The 26539-nt window shown below is 41.5% G+C and overlaps 1 protein-coding gene across 3 annotated transcripts in view; it reads left to right on the top strand.

Annotated features, from left to right (window-relative positions):
* The window catches only part of LOC141092474 (probable cation-transporting ATPase 13A4), a 576817-nt gene that overhangs the window by 445078 nt on the left and 105200 nt on the right, over positions 1 to 26539 (top strand). For all 3 annotated transcript variants that reach the window (XR_012232812.1, XM_073578639.1, XM_073578640.1), the window contains exons 25-27: positions 1606 to 1678; positions 1807 to 1981; positions 17343 to 17512. Coding sequence is in view for 2 of the 3 variants with exons in the window: in XM_073578639.1 (XP_073434740.1) it covers positions 1606 to 1678; positions 1807 to 1981; positions 17343 to 17512 (418 nt within the window). In the remaining variant the exon portion in view is untranslated. The remainder of the gene's footprint in view (positions 1 to 1605; positions 1679 to 1806; positions 1982 to 17342; positions 17513 to 26539) is intronic.

Below are 26539 nucleotides of genomic sequence, written 5' to 3'. Positions count from 1 at the left end.
CGAAACCACGGTGAGGAGGCCGCCGGTGAGCGGGTAAGCTGCGGTCGGGAGAAGGGACAGGCGGAGTGCGCGGCTGCAGCCGCGTGACACTACTGAGGCATGTTGAACCCTGCAGTGATTATTTTGCATGTCAATACCTCTTTATATTTACATCTAATTTACATCTATTTTTTCCACAGCCATACGGGCAACGTGCAATATTGCCTTTTTTGCAAAACCTAGTAGTAACAAGCAATGTGTTCATTGTCATCTACTGTGGTGCACTGACTCTGGCAGGAATTATTATTATTACTTTTGCATGCAAGAACCATTTTTGTATTTATATTTAAATCTACAGGGTTATTATTGTGTGTGTGTGTATATATATATATATATATATATATATATATATAGATTTTTTTTTTTTTGCAGCTGCATCACACTGTCTGTGATCTGTTTGATTACCGTATATTAGTATCTTACATCTATTAGTATCTCTCTATTAGTATCTTACATGTGGTCAGTGTGAATGCATTGGGATCACATAACATTTTGTCATGATTCAGCAGTGTGGAGACACGTAGGGTGATTGCAGACTTTTCCGTCTAGAAAACCCCTTTATGAAGTGTTTTTTGAATTGCAGGATACATATTTGTTTTTGCAAATAGTACAAAGTACAATACACCATATTGATCTACTCAATAATAAATTGAGTATCAATATCAAGAATAATTAGCATACATCCCCAAATCTGCGCTCAAGTCTGCACTCTCTGTATGTGACTGCAGACTTGTGGATCTTCACAGCATGCACAGTACACACTGACAGGATTCCTTGATTCCGCGCTGGGACCTGGCAAGTAAGTGACCACAGATATGTGATTTGCATACTCCTGCTACATTCTAACTTGATGTATTCGGCCTTACTCAATTCACTTGTTTTGAGTAAGGCCAGTGTATGTTTAAGGCCCCTTTACATTTATCGATGCACCAGCGATCCCGACAACGATCGGGATCGCTGGTGCATCGCTAAATGGTCGCTAGTGAGCTGTCACACAGGCAGACTCACCAGCGATGCAGCAGTGATCTAGCGGTCATTACTTACCTTTCAGACGCAGCAATCCTGACATACTCCGCCCACGTCCAGCGTCGCTCATCGGTGCCAGTAGGAAGCCCAGCAGGAAGCGCCCGACGAGAAATGGAGCCGCGTGATCTCGCGCGATCAGCGATGGACAGCGGGGGAGCCGGTCGGAGGTAAGTATCACACATAGCGATATCGCTAGCGATATCGCTGCTGCATCACCAAATCGGTGATGCTTTAGCGATATTGTTAGCGATATCGTTATGTGTAAAACCCCCTTAAAGGTCTGCACATGATCTCATGTATTCAAATCACATACTTGTGATCATGCGCCTGTCCAATCCCAACACTGGAAAATCCTAACACCACACACATTACACGCTCTGATGATTCACAAGTCTGCAGTAACATAGAGCAAATGCAGACTTGTACCTGAGAGCCGGACACACCCTTTTTATATTAAGAAACCACCAAAACCTATTGGATTCAGTCACTTAATCAAAATATCCAAATGATAGAGAATAATGTATGAATCTTTTTTTTCAGAAATTTACATTTCTTTCAAATTATCAGTATATCATGGTAGATATTGCTATCAACATCACAGTTGTCCTGACTAGTAAGTATATTTTTCATTTTATCTAATTGTTCCCACCGATGTTGCTGCTATTTTTGACCCACATTAGTAGTGTATTTATGTCAGTTTTTTGTGCGTTTATAAAAAATATTTTTCTCTTTTTTTTCTAGTGTGTTTAAACCTTCCAGCCACAAAGTTGGCTCCTTACAGACCCCCGGGACAGCTTCTCTCTCCTCCTTTGTTACTGTCCATTTTCATACACCTTATCTTTTCATGGACTGTCCAACTTACAGCTTTCCTTTTGGTACAGCGGCAGCCATGGTACAATGAAACTGATGTTTTCAGGTAAATTTGTTCATTGGAGCCAGAACAGACACTGAGTCAGCAATGTTCAATGATTAGTTCAGATCATATTTTTGCAAGTTTTTTTGTGTGTTATTGAGTGATATTGCATATGTAAAAGAGATGATTGTTTTATCATAGCAGTACTATAATAACTCTTTACGAACAAGGATATTCTTCAATGATTGTTTTTACTCACCATCTTCCAAGAGCCATAACTTAATTAATTTTCCATGAACATAGATGTTTGAGGTTTTCTTTTTTTTTGCACAGTGACTTAAGGTATTTAGGTGTGCCAATTTTGTTTATTGTTGGATTACAACAATGAGCATCTTCAGAAGACCATCGATGGTTATAGTAAAGGAGGGAAGGAGAAAAGAGATGGAGTTTCCTGCTGACAGGGAAGGGGCAGTGGACAGGAAGAGGGAGCAAAAGCAGAGCGCACCAGAGACAGAGCACAGCGCGCGACACATACAGCACAGCGCGCAGGAAAGAGGCCAGACTGCACCACCATGCCCCCAGACAAAGAGAACCCCCTGTTCAGGGACAGAGGTCGTAAAACGTGGTGTAGAGAGTGTTGTATGAGAGTACGTGGATCAGGTAGACTCCATGACTAGAGGAGACTTCCCCTCTGACAGTGCAATGACAGTGACCCGAGAGCGCAGTCCTGGAGACCGCAGTGACAAGCAAGGGCAAAGAGACTTCCCAGTGTGTGCAGCATCGTTCCTGTGGAGAGACTGTCAGTGCATCATACAGAGACTTAGAGCAGGGGAGACTCGGGTTCGCAGCATCTCCCTGCTTCCTGCTTTAACCCCTGAGGTCCCAACTGCATTCAGAGGAGACTCTAGAGACTGCAAGTGCCGCTCTTGTTGGTGCCAACATGGGAGAAATAGACCCCTTCAATCAAGCTTTCCCCGGACTGATAAGTTACCTGTATCTGAGTTTAACCTTTTCAACGCCTGCATAACAGTTTTATTGATCTCTACTGTTCCTTTGTGCTGTTCTACTATTAAATAGCTGTCTTTAGTATCATTGCGCAGATTTACTGTTTACTCTGTCACATTTAACCCCTGCTGCTTCTCCCTGTGTGGAGAGAAAAGTCCCTGTAAATAATTTTACGCACGGTCAGGGAAAACCAAGTGTAACATAAAGAGAAATGGGGAAGGGGGCCCAGACACTAAGGAAGGGATTTGGAGACCCCTAGGCTAGATCTATTCTCTCCCTAGAACTCCTACCAAGTCCCTATATTGGTTCCTCACGAATTGCCGAGCCGGAACCTGAGGCCCTGAATCTCCCTGGGGCCAATCCTGAATAGGGAATGGGAGAGAGATGCGCGCTAGGCAGTCTCTGCTAAACTAAAGATGGTAAGGTGAGACAAACAGGGGAAAACTTAGCTGAATCGCTAGATACAGATACCAGAAGAGGGATTCCAGACACCAAACTGGAGCACTCTAAGGCCGGTTTCACATTAGCGCTTTTTCAGCGCGCGCACGGCCGGGGGTAGCTCCGCCCCCGAGCCGGCTCTCTGCCCGGCGTGCCCGCCCCTTCCTTGTAGCGCCGCCTCCTAGCGGACAGCGGCGCCTGCGATCGGCGCACCCTATCTTTAGCATAGGGTGCGCCGATCGTGCGCAGGTCGTGCGCTAGTTGCGCTTTGACCTGCGCTGCGCACTTTTGACGGTGCGCCGTGCGCGCCAAAATCCGAAAAGTTTGATTTTGGCGCGCACGGCGCACCGTCAAAAGTGCGCAGCGCAGGTCAAAGCGCAACTAGCGCACGGCCTGCGCACGATCTGCGCACCCTATGCTAAAGATAGGGTGCGCCGATCGCAGGCGCCGCTGTCCGCTAGTAGGCGGTGCTACAAGCAAGGGGCGGGCACGCCGGGCAGAGAGCCGGATCGGGGGCGGAGCTACCCCCGGCCGTGCGCGTGCTGAAAATGCGCTAATGTGAAACCGGCCTCAGAAGGTCCAACACTCTAGCAAGCAGCTGGGTCACAGCTGAGCCACTAACTAAATAGATCCAAACTTCTCAGGGCAGGAGGAGGTCGACGCTGGGTCCTAGAGGCAGATGGTTAAGGGAGCAGTCTGTATGGACAGGCGCTCAGACATTCTGAGGCCTGATGCAGGATGATAGCCTGTCACCTCCGAAGCGCTCGTGACAAATAAACCTTTAACTCTTTGTCTGTCTCGGTTCCGTGGCGACATCCTCAGCACCTGCAGGTTATTACACATGCACTGGGGTTCTTTGATATTTCCCTATGCATGTGCACTGCAGTACTTTGCTCTGCCACCGTCATGGCAGAGAAGAACGCCTGCACAGGAGAGCGATGTCGGGGGACACTGTGTGGATGAAGTAGGATTCGTCATTCACATGAAGCAGAGACAAAGGATGGCAGCACAAGAAGAAGTAAAGCACAGGACCAAGGACAGCTATGCCCATTGGATCCATCTGCCCTATTCTGTCCCCGGGGCCTGTGGCTGCATAAATGGCTCTGTGAGATGCTGGATCTCTTCACCTTACTTACAATTGGCGACGGTCACAGATAGCTTAACTCAGCTGCCGGCACACATGTTATGAAGAATTCAGAAGAGACTTTGATTTCTTTAAGAATTCTTGTTGAATGCATACAAACAACAGCAGGTAAAGAAGAAAGCCTGTCTGAAGAAAGTCTGAAACCACATGTGCCTCTAATGAAGCCAAGATGGAGAATGAGACACAGGGGGAAGATGAAGGAAGTGACATCACACCCAGAAGAGGGAGACAGAAGGGACAAACTTGATGGACAGGGAGGATTTCAGCTATGCAAAACACAGGAACACATAGCAATAATAAAACAATATGAGAGACTGCAATGCAACATGTAAAATGTACATGACAGTCTGTAAAATGTCTCATTCATGAGACATAACACTCCCCGTCTGAAATCTTTAGATTTCATAATTCTTATAATGTCCTCTGGAGATGTCACTGTAGCCCTGAAAAGCAAAGGGAAAATAAGCATGCAAGTGATAACAACAACAACAACAGTTGTAGTCCATTTGGCATGGTCCAATCTTCAGTTGGAGGCATGAAGTCCTCAACAGCGGAATAGACCGAGTCCAAACGTAAACCCATCTTCACATTGGGGAAGCCGCAACGTGCAAACATTTCCACCAACCCAATAATCCGCTGGAGAAAGTTCAAATGTTAGAATGTTCCAACACAGCTGGAGGAATATATAGCGGTAGGCTCCCTGCCGTGAGTTGTGTCCATAAACAATGACTTTCATGTGATGTCCTTCAGCAATCCGTGATGATCGATCACTGGGTCCAATTCAAACAGACAACTGTTCTTAGACAGTTTAGTACCCTTTGTGATACTGTCAATCTCGGGACCATATTCTTCTTGTTGCACACATCGGATGATGAACTGCTCGGCATGTCTGATATCAGCAACAGTAGGGTGTCCTCTACACATATGCCAGCCACAACACTCTGATGTCTTGTTACTGACAAAGAACTGGGTGATGTGAATAAGACAAGCTATGGCCCGCACAACAGCTGACCATCTTGAGAAGCGCTCAAAGTGGAGAGATCTCAGTTTCAATTTTGGTGACACAGAAGTGTAATGTAGTGAGTAGAAATGATTGGTCTGAAACCTTTCATGTAGTAAATACGGGGAAAGACAACCAAAACCCCAGGAAAATTGAGAAGTTAGCTGAAAAAACCTGAGGCTGAATAAGTAATTTAAATATGCAAATATCAGATATGCAAATTTCTTTTATTCGTCAGTCACACTGAAATCCCAACGTTTCGGCAAAACAAGCCTTTATCAAGGGTATTTATCTAAACGGAATACAATCGTATTATAAAGTTAGATATATGTCCTGAACATAAGGCAAAGTTGGTACAGTATCACTGACATGTTCAATAGTATCCAAATATAACAAAGGAAAAAACAAGACATTTCATGTGTCACAAAGTAAATAAAATGATATGCAAGTAAATACAAGGGAATAATCCCTCTCATCGGAGTGATGACTCAATCATCAGAGTAAATCCTCATAATATGTCAAAGAGATTTACTCTGTAAGTGGGGAAAAGGTAAAGAGAACAATTAGGAAAAAACACCATATAGCATCCATCCTAATGCGGTTAAAGGTACCATGAAAAATTGTGCAACACAAAAAGATAAGACAGCTGACCATCTTGAGAAGCGCTCAAAGCGGAGAGATCTCAGTTTCAATTTTGGCAACACAGAAGTGTAGTGAGTAGAAATGATTGGTCTGATCTCGTTGTCAGACTCTGGTTCCACCAGCTCGTAAATGTTGTTGGAGTCCCTTGAACTGGAATCCTCGTAAAGGAGCCTTGGATGTGACACCCATATGTTGTCATTGAGTTTAGACGCGGCGGGGAGTCTCGTCCCTCGGTCAGCTGGATTCATGTCAGTAGGGACGTATTACCACTGGTCAGGGGTAGAAAAGCTTCTGATACTCTCTACTCTATTGCTGATGTAGACATAAAATTGTTTTGTTTGGTTATAGATGTAGCCAAGTACCATTTTACTGTCTGTGTAGAAGGTAAATGAATCAATAGCAATGTCCATTTCATCCTTTTGTAGCTCCAGCTAACTCCACTCCTAGAATGGCTGCACAAAGTTCGAGTCTTGGAACAGAGTGAGCAGCTTTTTGGATTAGTTTTGCCTTACTGAGGATGAATCCACAATGCACCTTGTTAACTTCTTCTAAAGTCTTCAGGCAGGCTACGGCAGCTATAGCCTCTGTAGAAGCATTGGAGAAAATGTGGACTTCTCTTCTGATGGTGGCTGAAAGGGTGCCTGGGAAATAACAACATGGGACTTGGAAATGCTCTAAGTCCTTCAGAGACTTCTTCCACGCCTCCCACCTTTGTTGTTTCTCGGTACCTTTGGTAGCGGAGTATCCCAATCCGTACTCTCGGCGGTCAACTGTCTCAACAGTATCTTGCCTTGAATGGTGATGGGTACAATAAACCCGAGAGGATCATAGATGCTGTTCACAACAGATAGGACTCCTCGTTTAGTGAAAGGTTTATCACAAGCTGACACCTGGAAAGTGAATGTGTCCTGCTTAATATCCCAAATTAGACCGAGGCTGCGTTGCTTGGGAGGAACGTCAGAACCAAGAACAAGATCCCTTACACCAGCAGCGTGATCTTCAGATGGAAATGCTTTCATTACCTTTTCACTGTTGGAGATGATTTTGTGGAGTCTAAAGTTTGCTGTTGACAGCATTTCCTGAGTCCTAGAGAGCAGATCGATAGTCTCTTCACTTGTGGGAAGAGACTTAAGCCCATCATCTACGTAGAAGTTTCTTTCCACAAATAGACGAGCATCAGACCCATACTCTCTCTCACCTTCTCATGCTGTCCATCTTAGTCCATAGATGGCCACTGCAGGCGAGGGCAGTTCCCGAAGATGTGCACGTTCATCCTGTAGTCTATGACCTTGTTGCTGACGTCGTTGTCTTTGTGCCATAGGAATCTGAGGTAGCTTCTGCTCTCTTCTCTCATGATAAAGCAATGAAACATTTGTTGAATGTCAGCCATTGCTGCTACAGATTCTTGACTGAAGCGAATCAGTACTCCTGTAAGGCTATTGTTTAGATTAGGCCTAGTGAGGAGCAGGCTATTTCGGGAGATGCCTTCATACTGAGCACTGGAGTCAAACACCACTCTAATTTGGTCGGGTTTTCAAGGATTGTAGACACCAAAGGATGGAAGATACCAGCATTCTTCACCTTCTTTTAGCGATGGGTGCGGGTTCCGCGTGACCTCTATCGAAGATATTCTGCATGAAGTCGACAAAATGTTTCTCCATCTCTGGCCTTCTCTTTAAGGTGCGCTTTAGGGATGAAAACCTTGCCATTGCTTGTTGCAGATTATCAGGTAGCCTTGTTCTTGGAGAACGAAAAGGTAAAGGTGCTACCCAGCTATTTGAATCGTCTTGGGCAAATTCCTTTTCCATAATCTTTATAAATTCTTTGTCCTCCCTTGCAGGTGCTAGCTGGTTGTCTTCTTTTGTAGAGTTGAACACGGTTGACCTGAGGTCATCATTATGGGACAGGAATATGTTTGTGTCGTCAGAGGTTTCTTTCATCCACTTGTTGTCGCTTATTTTCTCTTTCACCCATTAATGATGTGGGCATGGATGAAAGTAAGTGCTGCGACGATTTGGTAGGGCGTGAGTCTTAAATGAGGAAATCCTTGTGGGTCTCTTCATCTTTTCTATTCAGACATTGCCTATGATAACCCAGCCTAGGTCTAAGCGTTGAGCAAAAGGAGTGTCGTGTGGCCCGTTGATTTGCTGACGTACCTTGTGTAGTCGCAGAATGTCTCTGCCAAGCAGGATCAGGATGTTTGCGCTGTTGTTGAGAGCTGGCATCTTGCCTGCCAAAGTCCTCAAATGAGAGTGATAGAGTGCAGCCTCTGGAGTTGAGATTTCCTCTCTGTTGGATGGTATCTGGTTTCATTCTACCAGAGTGGGAAAGGGTATCTCCACATTGTTCTCAAGAGAAGACACCATGAGTCCATTGGCTCTTCTCCCAGAGACCTCCGTAATACCGCTGCAGGTGCCCAGAGTGTAGGGGTGACAGTTTCCCTTTAAGTCTAACATATCAAAGAATTCTGACCTTGCAAGTGACCAGTTGCTCTGATCGTCCAGGATAAAATACATCTTTATGGTTTTCTCTGGCTGACCCTTGGGATACACATTCACCAGGCATATCTTTGCACTCGACTTGTCCCAGAGGCCTTCTCCGCAGACTTCTGTGCATGAAGAAAATATTGTGATAGAACTCACTGGTTGAACAGCATATTCCCCGCCTTGCCTTATGGTGGGGGAAGGCGTAAGCTGTGCAGTGTTAGATTGCACTCCAAGCACTTAATAGATATTTTACAGTCCTTAGCAAAGTGTTCAGTAGAAGCGCAGCACCTGTAACATATCCCAAAGTTCTTCAGAAGCTCTTTGCGTTCCTGGAGTGGTTTCTTTCTGAAGCCGATGCACTTCTTTAAGGTGTGAGGTTTCTTGTGAATGGGACACATATGATTAGGATTTTCAACCTTCTCACATTTGTCGCTCTTATCTTGTGATACTGAAGGTGTGGGAAGAACATCAGTCTTCTTGACAAACATAGGAGCTTGGCGGTTCCTGTAGTTAAGATATGGACTGTCGAGTTTAGGGGATGAAACAGGGTCACTGTGTTCTCCATAGGAAAAACTTGGATTGGTCTTACACTCTGAAATATTTTCGATGAACTAGAAGTAGGAAAATGGAGGGAAGGAGACTTGGTTTTCCCTTTTGTATTTTGATCCAAGCATGGCCCACTTATTTTGGATATTGGACGGCAGCTTAGAAACTATTGGGGCTACTCCATGAGCAGTGTCCAGGTAGCTGAGGCCAGGAAGGTACTGGTCTGCTTTGACCAGCTGAAGCTCTAACAGGAGGTCGCTGAACTCTTGGAACCTTGTACTGTCCTTACTAGATACCTTTGGAAAATCCTCTAGTCGCTTGAACAGAGCCTTTTCTATGGCCTCAGGACAGCCATAGCCTCTTCCATGCAGCGGTGAGACCCATGATGAGATTACTGATGTAGACAGATTTAAGTCTCTTAACCCGATCCGTGGATTGTGGCCCAAGCCACCTGATTAGCGGGTCTAGCTCTTCAGCGGCGGTGATGCCGATGTCACTGATTGTGGTTTTAAAGGTACACTTCCAACCTCTGTAGTTCTCAGGTTTATCATCAAACTCTGTAAGACCGGTCTTAGTTAGATCATGCCGAATCATGTAGCTTGCAAGGCCAGTCATATCAGCATTCTCCGATTTTGCAAGGACCGTTGCTGGCTGGATAGCATTGTTCCTACAGTCTGTGCTTTTACTTGGGAATGCAGGTACATATGGGGCAGCGTAGGCATTCAGTCCATTAACTGGCTTAATGAGCTTAGATTCTGCCACACATGGGACTGGAATTATGTGACTGACCGGAGTGTGTTTACTTGCCTGCATATTGGCCTGCACGTATGTTTCTGTGTATAAGATTTGGTGAGGTGCAGGTTTCTGGTACATTTCGGTGCACAGAGGAGGATCAGGAAGCAAGGTTGGCAGCGTATTGTACTGACATTGGGTGCAGGATGCAGGTAAACACTCTGTGTCCAGTTGTCTCAGGGGAGCATCTGTGCGGTCAGGAAGGATTGCAGGAGCAGGGGTAGCACTGTATTGGCTTTGTACATAGTCTCTAGTACGCTTAAGAGGGTCTTCAGTATCAAAATCACTTAAACTGATGCTGTCTCTTTGGCTCCCACTGATGGCTTGTTCCAGGACCTTTAACCTTGCCATGGCTATGGCGTATTCGCGTTCCTTCTCTAGGGCTTCTATTTTCATCTCAGTTTCCTTTTGAGCGAAGGCAGCTTGTATTTTAGTGGCCTCGGCTTCTGCACATGCTTTTATAAGCTGTTCCCTGAGGGTTGAGGATTTTGAAGAGCGTGACTTAGATGATCGCTTTGACTGTCTGGCTGAGCCAGAAATACAAGATGACATCTCGGCTATTAGCGTGTCTTGCCTCTGTCTTGGCTTTTATATCCCACACCATTCTTTCTCTCTCAGAGTTAAGTTGTTGGAAAGCTTGCAGCTCTTTGCAGGTAACTGATGGGTTCGTAGTATTATAAAAGGTCTATTTCTTATCTTGCTGACCAGATTGAGGGCTTACATACAGCATATTAGAATGCTGTATATTAGGGCTGAAAGATACTGATCTTATCTCATATGGGACAAACCTTGTGACAGGTTCCTTTTAAATAATTTGCCTATTATGTTTACATGTTATAAAGAAATTTGAGACATTTAAAAGGGGTATGTACACTTTTGTCATTAAAATATTTTTTTAAGATAGTATATGTGTTTTTAGATGACCTTATTTCTGCATTGTTCATTTATTTTCAAGATCTATGCACCTCTTTATGGATCTCAGAGTTGAGTGGACATTCTGAGTAAAATATGCTCTCTCCAACTTTATTCTCTGATGGCCTTAATATGTGCCTGTGCCTCTTACTCCACCAGTCACGTTAACATGGCAATTAAAACCAGATCTTATTTTATTAGATCAACATATGATGTTCATGTTATTGGTCTGTTACTGGTCATGTGAGCATGGGATGTAATTTTAGCCTTAGATTACTGTTGAAAAGAATGGATCTCAATTACTTAAAAAGTAAAAAATAAAAAACGTTCTAAAAGTTTTTCTAATTTCACACATTTGTGGTATAAGGATTCACATAATAGGTCTCTTGATTCTGTGCAACCGCTTTTCCCATTGTTCTGGAGATATAGCAATTAGTAATGAGCGAGCAGGCTCTGATAATGTGTTATCTGAGCCCGCTCATGTGCTAATAGAGTATCTTCGATGTGCTTGAAAAGTATGTTCGAATCGCTGTGGCTGCATGCCTTGCAGCTGTTTGACTGCTGCAAAACATGCAGGGATTGCCTGTTTGTGTTGTTGCCGTGAGACATGCAGTTTTCAAGCACAATGAAGATACTCTATTAGCACACGAGTGTGTTTGGATAACACCTTATCCGTTCACGCTCGCTAATTACTAATGGCAACACTTCATGATGTTAAAAGCTTAAGACAGTCATGAAAATAACCTAGTGCTGCGGGATTAGCTATTTACAGTAGCTTTCAAACTTATTTACCCCTTTGGCTTTTTTTAGCTATGCTGCTACATTACAACCTGTGTTTAAATATCTTTGTAATCCAATTTTTATGTGATGCACCAGCACTATATAGTCTAAGTTGATGAATTGAAGTGAGAAAAAAATAGGCATAATTTAAATTTATGGAATCAAATAGCTAAAAATTGGCACGTGCATATGCATTCAACACTTTTGCGATGAAACCTCTAAAAATTTCTGGTGCAATCAATTATCTTCATAAGTCAAATTCCTGGTGAAAACAATTCCACCTGTGTGCAATCTGAGAGTCACATGGTCTGTCAGTTTATACACGTCTTTTTTTGAAAGGCCACAGAGGCTGCAACCTCATTAAGCAATAGGCACCACTTACACACAAAAATGTTTAGGCTCATTATGAGTTTGCCAAACAACATGTGTGAGACTTCCCAAAGGTATGGAGAATTGTGCTGTGGTGAGATGATACCAAAATTGAACTTGACAAAAAGGTAAAAGTTGGTAATAACACCATACCCACAGTAAAACATGGTGGTGGCAGCATCATGCTGTGGGGATGTTTTTTGTCAGAACGAAAAGGGAAAATGGTCCCAGTTGAGCGGAAGATGGATTCTGCAAAATATAGTGATATTCTTGAGCAAAACCTGTTTCAGTCTGTCAGTGATTTGAGATTGGGAATGGAGGTTCACCTTCCAACATGACAATGACCCAAAGCATACTGCTAAGCAGTTTAAGGGGAAATGTGTAAATGTGATGTAGTGGCTTAGTCAATGCCCAGATCTTAGTACAACTGAGTATTTGTAGTCAGACTTGAAGATTGCTGTTCACCAGAGGAAACCATCTAACGTAAAGGAGTTGTAACAGTTTTGCATTGAGGAATGGACAAAAATCCCAGTGGCGAGATGTGGAAAGCTCCAAGAGACTTATCCAAAATGACTTGCGCTGTAATTGCTGCGAAAGGAATCTCTACAAAGTACTGACTTTAGAGGGGTAACTAGTTATGTTCTATTCGTTATGTGCTTTACAATAAATAGAAAACCAAATGCTCACAGTTGTAGGCATGTTTACAAGAAATGAATTAAATCCTAAAAAAAAAAAGTGAAATTCAAAAAAAGTGAAATTCCAGGTTGTGAGGTAACAAAACATAAAAAATGCCAAGGGGGTGAAATCTTTCCCAAGCCACTGTATGTACCTAAAATAGACTATTATGATAAAGTTTGCCATTTATCTTTTTCTGTGATTAGGTGTACTGTATATTTTAAAGGCCTAAAAAATGTTGCTTTGGGCACATCTGATTTGTCAGCTGGAAATTTCTGATAAACTGCTATGTTCGATAAATACTGGAGATTTTTATGTATATTAATTCTTATACTGTGATTCAGCTGCTGCTATATATTAATAAGGTTGTCCACTACTTGGACAGCCCCTTCTCATTCCTCATGTTTGGCACCATTAAAATAATAAACACCTATACTCACTTCCTGTGCTGGTGTTGCTCCAATGATGTTGGTACTCACGTTCCTGGGACTACTGTAAGGTTGATACATCATGTGAGCCTTGTTCTCAGTCAGTGCTGGCATCACTGTCCAAGCTATCAGATGTATTTTACATTAACAGGAAGATAGGGCTGCAGCAGCTCACTGACTTCCCCTTGATGTTCAATTTCTCCGAATGCAGCGACAGTGACGCCAACATTATTCGTGTACAGGACTCGTGAGGTAACAACCTGACGAGAGCCTCAGGAATACAAGTGCCAACACCACCATAATGGTGTCGGCACCGGAAGGGAGTATGAGTGTTTTCATTTTAAATGGACCAAACATCAAGAATGAGAAGGGGTTGTCCAAGTAGGAAACAGACTTAGGCTTAGATAAAATTAATAAAGTCACGTGACAACTAGTGTTGAGCGATACCATCTGATACCCTAAAATATCAGATCGGATGGTATCGGCCCGATGTGAAAAAATTATCGGGTATCGCCGATTCCGATACCGGAAGTCCCATTCAAGTCTATGGGACTTCCGGCATCGGAATAAGAAAAACCCTTTTCTGTCCTTGTACAGCCTCTCAGGGGTGTGTACCGGCCTGCCGGGGGTCTGTGCCGACTGCCCGAGGGCCTATGCGGACTGCCGGGGGTCTGTACCGACCTGCCGGGGGGCTGTGCCGGCCTGATGGGGGGCTGTGCGGACTGTCCGGGGGGCTGTGCGGACTGCCGGGGGTCTGTACCAGCTGCGGGGGTCTGTGCCGGCCTGCCGGGGGCCTGTGCCGGCTGCCAGGGGGTCTGTACCGGCCTGCCGGGGGGCTGTGCCGGCCTGGCGGGGGTCTGTGCCGACTGTCCGGGGGTCTGTGCAGGCTGCGGGGGTCTGTGCAGGCATCGTCCGATGGGACTACAAGTCCCATCAGGCGATGCCTGCTACCATGACGGTGATTGACACATTAGCCAATGATGGGACAGTAGTAGTGCCATCATCCGGCTAATGTGTTGAATGTAAAAAAAAAAAAAAATACATACTACATGCTACATACATACTACATACATGCTACATACATGCAACATACATACTACATACATGCTACATGCTACATACATACTACATATATACTACATGCATGCAACATGCATACTACATATATACTACATGCATGCAACATACATATATACCACATGCATGCAACATGCATACTACATATATACCACATATATACTACATGCATGCAACATACACATATACTACATGCAACATGCATACTACATATATACTACATGCATGCAACATACATACATACTACATACATACCACATGCATGCAACATGCATACTACATATATACCACATATATACTACATGCATACTACATATATACCACATGCATGCAACATACATATATACAACATATATACTACATGCAACATACATACTACATATATACTACATATATACTGCATGCATGCAACATACATATATACTACACATATACTACATGCAACATGCATACTACTTATATACTACATGCATGCAATATACATACATACTAAATACATACTACATATATACTACATGCATACTACATATATACCACATGCATGCAACATACATATATGCAACATATATACTACATGCATGCAACATGCATACTACATATATACCACATATATACTACATGCATGCAACATACATATATACTACATATATACTAAATGCAACATACATACTACATATTTACTACATATATACTACATGCATGCAACATACATACTACATATATACCACATATATACTACATGCATGCAGCATGCTTACTACATATATACCACATGCATGCAACATACATATATACTACATATATACTACATGCATGCAACATACATATACACCATATATATATATATACTACATGCATGCAACGTGCATACTACATATATACCACATGCATGCAACATACATATATACTACATATATACTACATGCATGCAACATATATACCACATATATACTACATGCATGCAACATACATATATACCACATATATACTACATGCATGCAACATGCATACTACATATATACCACATATATACTACATGCATGCAGCATACATATATACTACATGCAACATACATACTACATACATACTACATATATACCACACACATGCAACATGCATACTACATATATACTACATGCATGCAACATACATACTACATATATACCACATGCATACTACATATATACTACATATATACTACATGCATGCAACATACATATATACTACATACAATACATTCATACAATACATACATATAGACATACAGTACATATAACGTAGAGTACATACTCACCATCACTTTTCACTTTGTTCCCCGAAGCCATTGTCATCTGTTGAATAAATATTAAAATAACAAACCACCAATATACTTACCCCTGATCCACAGAAGTCCACGAGTGTCCCACAACGATCTTGCATGGAGAACAGCAGAATCAGCTGATGCTACCGTTCTCTACCGGCTCCAGGAATCCAATGACAGGAGGTAGGTATCCTTCCACACTGTATTCCTCCACCACTGTAAAAAAAAGTCCCTAGTCTCACTTTATGGCATTGCTGTGTGAGACAATGGCTTTGGGGAACAAAGTGACAAGTGATGGTGAGTATGTACTCTATGTTATATGTACTGTATGTCTATACGTATGTATTGTATGAATGTATTGTATGTAGTATATATGTATGTTGCATGCATGTAGTATATATGTAGTATGCATGTTGCATGCATGTGGTATATATGTAGTATGTATGTTGCATGCATGTAGTATATATGTAGTATATATGTAGTATGCATGTTGCATGCATGTGGTATATATGTAGTATGTATGTAGTATGTATGTTGCATGTAGTATATATGTGGTATATATGTAGTATGCATGTTGCATGCATGTAGTATATATGTTGTATATATGTATGTTGTATGCATGTAGTATATATGTTGTATATATGTATGTTGCATGCATGTGGTATATATGTAGTATGCATGTAGTATATATGTGGTATATATGTAGTATGTATGTATGTTGCATGCATGTATTATATATGTAGTATATATGTAGTATATATGTAGTATGTATGTTGCATGTAGTATATATGTAGCATATATGTATGTTGCATGCATATAGTATATATGTGGTAATATATGTAGTATGCATGTTGCATGCATATAGTATATATGTTGTATATATGTATGTTGCATGCATGTAGTATATATGTTGTATATATGTATGTTGCATGCATGTGGTATATATGTAGTATGTATGTTGTATATATGTATGTTGCATGCATGTAGTATATATGTTGTATGTATGTATGTTGCATGCATGTAGTATATATGTGGTATATATGTAGTATGCATGTTGCATGCATGTGGTATATATGTAGTATGTATGTTGCATGTAGTATATATGTAGTATGCATGTTGCATATAGTATATATGTTGCATGCATGTAGTATATATGTGGTATATATGTAGTATGCATGTTGCATGCATGTAGTATATATGTTGTATGTATGTATGTTGCATGCATGTAGTATATATGTAGTATGTATGTAGCATGTATGTAGTATGTATGTAGTATGTATGCAGCATGTAGTATGTATTTTTTTTACATTCAACACATTAGCCGGATGATGGGACTACTACTGTCCCATCATTGGCTAATGTGTCAATCACCGTCATGGTAGCAGGCATCGCCCGATGGGACTTGTAGTCCCATCGGACGATGCCTGCACAGACCCCCGCAGCCTGCACAGACCCCCGGACAGTCGGCACAGACCACCGGCAGGCCGGCACAGCCCCCCGTCAGGCCGGTACAGACCCCCGGCAGGCCGGCACAGACCCCCGGGCAGTCGGCACAGACCCCCCGGAAGGCCCGAACTGATGGCGCATCATGATGCGCACAGACCGCGCATCATGATGACGTCATTTCGGCAGCCAATCAGAGCCACAACAGTGGCTCATTGCATTATGGGAACTTCCGATTCCGATATCCGATATTGAAAAAATATCGGTGCTTGGTATCGGAATTCCGATACAGCGAATATCGGCCGATACCCGATATTTGCAGTATCGGAATGCTCAACACTAGTGGCAACACAAAAGTATAATGATCACTACTTTTCTCTTCCACAGTGCATGTCTTCCAGAAAACCATAACACAGTGAATATTACAACGAGAGAACCTCAATTCTCAGAGAATTTCATAGCATCAACAATGTTCCCTGTGCTTGGTCTTAATCTAATTATTGAAGAAATTGTGTTTGCCAAAGGAAAGCCTTTCCGGCAGCCTCTATATACTAACTGTAAGTTGAAATATACCAAACACACACACATATATACATATATATATATATATACAAGTATAAAGTGGGAAAACTTTTCAAGATGAGTGGTGACCATAGCGGCCATTTTGGATCCAAATGTATTTTTTCCAGTTGAAAGAGGGTCATCATGTGACACATCAAACTTATTGAGAATTTCACAAGAAAGACAGTTGTTTGCTTGGTTTTAACATAAATTTATTCTTTCATGAGATATTTCCAAGTTTATGACCACTTATAAAATGTGTTTAAAGTGCTGTCCATTTTGTTGGATTGTCAATGCAACCCTCTTCTCCCACTCTTGACACGCTAATAGCAACACCGCAGAAGAAATGCTAGCACAGACTTCCAGTATCCATTGTTTCAGATGCTGCACATCTCATATCTTCACAGCATAGACAATTGCCTTCAGATGACCCCAAAGATAAAGGTCTAATGGGGTCAGAACAGGAGACCTTGGTGGCCATTCAACTGGCCCATGACAACCAATCCACTTTCCAGGAAACTGTGAGTAGCTAATATCTGCTGAAGGGATGTTCGACTGATGCCACTCTCCAGTGACATGCAGTGAGTGATACGCTGTGGGCTCTTGCTGAATGAAGCAAGAACAGCCACTGATGTTTCTTCATTAGTGACAGTTTTCTTGTGTCCACATTTTAGCAAATCAAACACTGAACCTGTTTCACGAAATGTGGCAAGCAGTTTGCTAACTGTAGCATGGGAGATGAGTGGTCTCGTAGGGTGTCTTGCATTGAAATCTGCTGCAATGACCCGGGTACTGCGTTGACCAGACATCAACACAATTTCTATTCGCTCCTCACGTGTTAACCTCAGTGACATTTCAATGGCTGTATACAAAGAGAATCTTGTAAATAACTCATGAAAGAATAAAGTTATGTTAAAACCAAGCACACCATTGTTTTTCTTGAGAAATTCTCAATAAGAGTATCTATAAACAGAGAGATGGTAACTGGTAAGGGAAAACTTAGCTAATTTAAATGAATTTAAATTTCCTGATCCAGTTGAATTACTCAAAGAGATAGCAGAGGTAATTTCAGAACCACTAACCAGAGTCCCAGATGATTGGAGAAGGTCAAATTTTGTCTCTATCTTCAAAAAAGGAAAAAAGATGGAGCCAGGAAATTAGAGACCAGTGAGCCTTACTTCTATAGCAAGAAATATCCTTAAGCAAATTAATAAGCTATATGTATGCAAGTATTTAGATAAGAATACATTAATTAACCAGACCCAGCATTGGTTTGTAGCAAACAACTCATGCCAGACTAATCTAATTTCCTTCTATGATTGAATCACTGACTGGGTGGATCAGGTAAATGTGGTAGTTAAAGTATATCTCGACTTAATCAAAACATTTGATAAAGTACCTCATGCAATCCTTATTGAGAAAGTGACCAGGTATGGGATTGACAAGGCTACCGTTAGGTGGATTCAAAACTGGCTGAGTGATCATACTCAAAGAGTAGTGATAAATGGTTGCACATGTGGTTGTAGTGCAGTACCACAAGGCTCTGTCCTGACCCCAGTGTTGTTCAACATTTTTATAAATGATCTTGATAAGGGAACTGAAGGTAAACGAATCAAATCTGTAGGCAATGCAAAGCTAGGAGGGATCACTAACACTGGAAAATACAGAGAAAGAATTCAGAAGGATTTTGATAAGCTGGAACAATGGGCAGCAACAAATAAAATGATATTTAACAGGGAAAAATGCAAGATTCTACATCTGAGCAAGAAAAACAAAAATTACATCTACAAAAGAGGAGGATAAAACTAAGCAACAGCATACATGAAAAAGATTTGATTATACTATTAGATTACAGACAGAACTTGAGTCAATGGTGATGCATCAGCAAAAAAGGCAGACAGAGTTCTAGGCTGTACTAAGAGAAGCATAGAGTCTAGATCACATAAAGTAATTATCACCCTCTAATCCTCCTTGGTCAGACCTCATGAGGAATATTGTGTCCAGTTCTGGGCACAAAATTAAAAAAAACATTGAAAAGCTGGAGCAAGTTCAGAGAGGAGCTACCAGGATGGTGAACCGACTGCAAAGTACAGTTGTGGCCAAAAGTATTGACACCCCTGTAATTTTGTCAGATAATACTCAGTTTCTTCCTGAAAATTATTGCAAACACAAATTCTTTGTTATTATTATCTTCATTTAATTTGTCTTAAATGAAAAAACACAAAAAGAATTGTCCTAAAGCCAAATTGGATATAATTCCACACCAAAAATAAAAAAGAGGGTGGACAAAAGTATTGGCACTGTTCGAAAAATCATGTGATGCTTCTCTAAGTTGTGTAATTAACAGCACCTGTAACTTACCTGTGGCACCTAACAGGTGTTGGCAATAACTAAATCACACTTGCAGCCAGTTGACATGGATTAAAGTTGACTCAACCTCTGTCCTGTGTCCTTGTGTGTACCACATTGAGCATGGAGATAAGAAAGAAGACCAAAGAACTGTCTGAGGACTTGAGAAACCAAATTGTGAGGAAGCATGAGCAATCTCAAGGCTACAAGTCCATCTCCAAAGACCTGACTGTTCCTGTGTCTACCGTGCGCATGTCATCAAGAAGTTTAAAGCCCATGGCACTGTGGCTAACCTCCCTAGATTTGGACGGAAAAGAAAAATTGACAAGAGATTTCAATGCAAGATTGTGCGGATGTTGGATAAAGAACCTTGAATAACATCCAAACAAGTTGAAGCTGCCCTGCAGTCTGAGGGTACAACAGTGTCAACCCGTACTATCCATCGGCGTCTGAATGAAAAGGGAATGTATGGTAGGAGACCCAGGAAGACCCCACTTCTTACCCCGAGACATAAAAAAGCCAGGCTGGAGTTTGCCAAAGCTTACTTGAAAAAGCCTAAAACGTTTTGGAAGAATGTTCTCTGGTCAGATGAGACAAAAGTAAAGCTTTTTGGGCAAAGGCATCAACATAGAGTTTACAGGAGAAAAAAAGAGGCATTCAAAGAAAAAAACACGGTCCCTACAGTCAAACATGGCGGAGGTTCCCTGATGTTTTGGGGTTGCTTTGCTGCCTCTGGCACTGGACTGCTTGACCGTGTGCATGGCATTATGAAGTTTGAAGACTACCAACAAATTTTGCAGCATAATGTAGGGCCCAGTGTGAGAAAGCTGGGTCTCCCTCAGAGGTCATGGGTCTTCCAGCAGGACAATGACCCAAAACACACTTCAAAAAGCACTAGAAAATGGTTTGAGAGAAAGCACTGGAGACTTCTAAGGTGGACAGCAATGAGTCCAGACCTGAATCCCATAGAACACCTGTGGAGATATCTAAAAATGGCAGTTTGGAGAAGGCACCCTTCTAATATCAGGGACCTGGAGCAGTTTGCCAGAGAAGAATGGTCTAAAATTCCAGCAGAGCATTGTAAGAAACTCATTGATGGTTACCGGAAGTGGTTGGTCGCAGTTATTTTGGCTAAAGGTTGTGCAACCAATTATTTGACTGAGGGTGCAAATACTTTTATCTGGCCCATTTTTGGAGTTTTGTGTGAAATGATCAATGTTTTGCTTTTTGCTTCATTGTCTTTTGTGTTTTTTCATTTAAGACAAATTGAATGAAGATAATAATACCAAAGAATTTGTGATTGCAATCATTTTCAGGAAGAAACTGAGTATTATCTGACAAAATTGCAGCTGTGTCAATACTTTTGGCCACAACTGTATGTCCTACGAGGAACAGTTAAAGAATCTGGGAATGTTTAGCTTTCAAAAAGAAGGCTAAGAGGAGACTTTATAAATGTCTACAAATATCTGAAGGGATGTCACAGTGTAAAGGGATCATCCTTATTCTCATTTGCACATGTAAGCATAAGAAGCAATGGGATGAAAGTTAATGGGAGAAGATACAGATTAGATAAAACTTTCTGACAGTGAGGATGATCAATGAGTGGGACAGGCTGCCACAAGAGTTGGTGAGTTTTACTTCAATGGAAGTCTTCAAACAGAGGCTGGACAGATATCTGTGAGTTGGGATTCCTGCATTGAGCAAGGGGTTGCACATAATGACCTTGCATGTCCCTTCCAACTCTAACATTCTATGATATTTGTAAGAAGCACCTTTCTATGTGTATAGATATATGCCCGTTTCTGTACTGCTTCTATTTATGTACAGATACTGTATGTATAGAGGGTGAAAAAAGTATTGAAACCTCACCAATTTTCTAAGTAAATATGTTTCTAAAGATGCTATTGATATGAAATTCTCACCAGATGTCAGTAGTAACCCATACAATCCACACAGACAAATAAATCAAGCAATAGATGTTCATAAATTAAGTTATGTATAATAATGAAAAATGATACAGGGAAAAAAGTATTAAAGACTTGAAGAAAGAGAGGTGAAAAAAACTATGGAAGGTCATAACACCAGCGGAAATCTATCACTAATTAGAAAGCAATCCTGCCACTAAGTGGAAAATAATATCAGGTGGTTCAATTGAAGGCCTAAAAAAAATGTGTCTCATTACCAAGGTGCCAGACAAGAAACAACTCATGATGGGGAAAACCAGTGACCTGTCTCAATACTAGTGATGAGGAAATCTGTTTGGAAAACGATTGCGAAACATAAATTCGGCACGAATAAGGCACATTCAGATTCGTGATCGGAAACACGAGCAAAATTTTATAAAATTTTAAAAATCTTAAACATTCGAAAACAAGTTTTGGAAAATATTTGCATTGCCGCAAAAGTATTTTCAGCACTTTTGCTACAATAATGGTGGTGCATCATGAGCTTGGGGCATGTGCTTGATGAGAGGAGGGGTTTTGCAGAGCTCAGAGGAGCAGTGCGCTTGTAAACAGTAATTTTTTCTCCCTGTCTTTATGTGTGCACATTTCGGCTAGCTAATCAGTGCGCAGGAAACATCCACAATGTCCTGACACAATGGCTTATGTCACTGACTGCTGAAATCACATGTCCCTCAACATATAAAGAGCGGACATCTTGTTTTAGCGCCATTTTGACACTGTAACAGTGCAGGGAGGCGGCTGCTGATGCTGGCAGTGTTAGCAGTTAGATTTTAGGTAGTTAGCTAGGCGATTGTTTCTTACTCAGATAGTTTAGCTAGGTAGAGTCCTGTGTGGCTGTGAAACCTACTACAATTTTTTTTTGCCATTACTGAGGTCCATAGACTAAGACAGTAGGGCACATGTCATAAAAGTGTATTGTAAGAAAAGGAAGAAAGGTCCAGCTCCAGAAATTTAAAATCCAGGATTTTTATTGTATCATGTTTAAAATACATTCATGGCTGCTTGTGATCAAGTAACGGCAACAAAGTTCACCGCATGGGGATATTCTCCAGGTCTCTGTACGCGTTTCGAGCACAAATGCTCTTAGACTCTGAGTCTAAGAGCATTTGTGCTCGAAACGCGTACAGAGACCTGGAGAATATGCCCATGCGGTGAACTTTGTTGCCGTTACTTGATCACAAGCAGCCATGAATGTATTTTAAACATGATACAATAAAAATCCTGGATTTTAAATTTCTGGAGCTGGACCTTTCTTCCTTTTCTTGGAGTCATTATACGTCCTGGCAGAGACGTGTCCGCTCTCAGAGCTTTTCAATAGTTCTTACGAACTTACAAGAGGTGAGCTGAAATTTATCTTTTCCATAAAAGTGTATTGTACACTGCTTCTATTGTGCTACATGCATTAGTATAGCGCTCTAAATCTTATTTTTTCACTAGCTAAATGTGAAACAACATTCCTTATCCCACTTTGTCATTTAGTGGTGTGGTGACATCGTTCTGTGATTTGAGCTGTTGTGCATGAAGAAATATTTTTTTGGTGCAGTTGCTAGAGTGATTCACCATGCAATAACTCACCTTGTAATTTAGTGGTGGTAAAATTCCACAGTGTGTAAAGCTCATGCACATTAAAAATATATATTTTTTTTCTGTTGCTAAATGTGATACAGGCTGCTGTACCCCATGTTTTAATTTTGTGACAGTGACGCACATAAGAAAGTGTCTGCAGCAATGACGCACATAAGAAAAAAAATATTATATAGAGCCTGCTGTATTCCACGTTGTAATTTTGTGGCGGTGATACGAAGCTATCAGCAAACCTAACGCACATTAAAAAATTAAGAATTTTTTTCTGTTGCAAAATGTTGCACAGCCCACCATATTCCACGTTGACATATTTCTCCGGCAAACCTGCACCTTACCAGCTACAACTGTAGGAAAGAAGGCGTTCCAACACCTCAGACAATCTTCTACATTATACAGGCCTCATCTACAATAAAAATATATTCTTATACTGTAAGTTACTAACATGATTCAGAAGGGGATATCTCAGTTTGAAATTGTTTTGCACATCTAGTCAATGTTATACAGGCCTCATTGACAGGCCAAAAAAATATGTTGCTACTGACATAAAAAAGTAATGAGCATCTCAGTTTTAAATTATTTGGAGCATGTAGTCAATGTTATACAGGCCTGATCGACATGCCCCCCAAAAATTCTTCTGTTACTAACGTGATAGTAGGGGACATCTAATAAAAAAATTATTTGGAGCATATCTCCTTTGTCATCTAGCCCGCATCCACAATTAAAATTTTTTTCTTCTGTTACCATTACCAGCGTAATACAGTAGGAGACATCTCACTTAGAAATTGTTTGCAGCAACTAGTCAATGTTATACAGGCCTCATCAACTGGCCAAAAACAATTATTCTGTTAATAAATGTCATACAGTAGGGATCATTTCACTTTGAAATTGTTTGGAGCATGTAGCCAATGTTATACACACCTCATTGACAGACCCCCAAAAATTCTTCTGTTACTAACGTAATACAGTAGGGGCCATCTCACTTATAAATTGTTTGTAGCATTTTGTAGCATCTAGTCAATGTTTTACAGGCCTCATCAACAGGCCAAAAAAATTCTTCTGTTACTAATGTCATACAGTAGGGGACATCCCAATTTGAAATAGTTTGGAGCATGTAGTCAATGTTATACAGGCCTTATTGACAGGCACCCTCAAAAATTATTCTGTTACTAACGTTATACTATAGGGGACATGTCACTTTTAAATTGTTTGGCGCATGTAGTCAATATTATACAGACCTCATGTCACGCTGCTGCAGTGCAGGTACGCGCAGGCTCCACAAGATGGCCATAGAGTAGAAGCAGGACTGCACCTAGACCAAGCAGGCCTGTCGTGCAGCAGCGAGCTTGCCACCAGGTGGCAGCAGACTAGTCAAACAAGCTGGGTCAAATCCTAGACTATAGCTCAGTACAGAGGAAAAAGGAAACTCAGAGTCAGGGACAAGCCAAAGGATCAGTAACGGCCAGGAGCGGTTATGCCAAAATACAAAAGATAGAAGCAGGCCAGGATACAAGCCAAGTCAGAATCAGGGAGTAAACACACTAAAGAGGAACACTGAGTCAGGATGGGACTAGGGGAAAAGAGAGACACGGGTTCAGATAGCAAATGCAACAGGACAAATCAGAGCAATCAGAGTCAGCTATAGCAAGCCCTAAGCAAAAACTACAACTGACATCACCTGCAGCAAGCAGCAGCGATAAATAGCCAACCTGAAGCCAGACAGAGGCTGAGAAAGGTTAACCTCTGACAGGACCAAACCAAAAAAAAAGAAGTAAAACAGGATGCAAAACCCAGTCTGGATCATGACACCTCATCTACAGGCCCCCAAAAATTATACTCTTACTAATGAAATACAGTAGGGGACATCTAATTAAAAAATTGTTTGGAGCATATTATCTTGGTCATCCAGACCTGATCTACACTTAAACAAATCTTTCTTCTGGTACTAAAGTAATACAGTAGGGGACATCTCACTTAGATATTGTTTGTAGCACCTAGTCAATATTATACAGGCCTCATCAACAGGAAAAAAAATTCTTCTGTTACTAACGTCATACAGTAGGGGACATCTCACTCCGAAATTGTTTGGAGAATTTAGTCAATGTTATACAGGCTTCATCAACAGGCCCCCCAAAAATTCTTCTGTTACTAACGTCATACAGTAGTTGACATCTCATTTTGAAATTGTAGCATCTAGTCATCCACAGGCCCCAAAATTTTTTGTCAGTTACTAACGCCATACAGTAGGGGATATCTAATTAAAAAAATGTTTTGAGCATATCTTATTTGCCTTCCAGCCATCATCCACACTGAAACAATTCTTTCTTCTGTCTGTAGCGTGATTCATCACACCATATTTCACCTTATTTTGTGCCACTGAAATTAAGCTGTGTGCAGAGTAAAAAAAATCTAATTTTTAGTTGCTTGCAATGTGCTCTCTCTTAGCACACTATCTGACCAACAAGACTGGGAAAAAGTGTGGTCGTGGTGAAGGGGGACTAGGCTTGGTGTTCATGGTGTGTGTGTGGGGTAGTTGTTAAAGTTTCTAAAATTACGACAACGTGACTTCATATCCATAGACAACTGACAACTTCTGCTACCAGATGTTGTAGTTTTTAGTGTGCTGCATTGTTCTTGCGTAATTGAAGTCTCTGAAATCTTTAGTGGGGTGTCTGTGCTTGCTGTTGCTGCTGCAGATGTTAGATAATTTGAGGAAATGTGAACAGTCCTGGTTTGGTGTCCATCTGCTGTGTTGTTTGTAGTGGAAGTCCTGTCAGTCCCTATTATAATATTTCTACTGGGGTAAAATCAATGCCACTTTGTTAGTGTTTGCCACTAATTTTTGGAAATGTGAACACTCTTGGTTGGGTGTCCATCTGCTGGGTTGGGGGTAGTGGAAGACCTGTCAGTCCCTATCACATTATTTCTACTGTGGTGAAATTGATGCCACTTTGTTGGTGTCTGCCAATAAATTTTTGTAAATGTGTAGACTCCTGGTTGGGTCTCCTTCATGTGTGTTACCTGTAGCAGTAGGCCTCTGATATCGGCAGTCCTCCACTATCTTTGAGTCAACTACTCGTGTTACTATCTTTACATTTTTCTTACAATAGTATTCTATGAAACTGATAT

The sequence above is a fragment of the Dendrobates tinctorius genome, unplaced genomic scaffold, assembly GCF_039654945.1.
Source record: "Dendrobates tinctorius isolate UK_male_01 unplaced genomic scaffold, ASM3965494v1 ptg000060l, whole genome shotgun sequence".
NCBI lineage: Eukaryota > Metazoa > Chordata > Amphibia > Anura > Dendrobatidae > Dendrobates > Dendrobates tinctorius.
The sequence above is the reverse complement of the archived record's forward strand: the minus strand, read 5'-3'. Positions and strand labels throughout refer to the sequence as shown.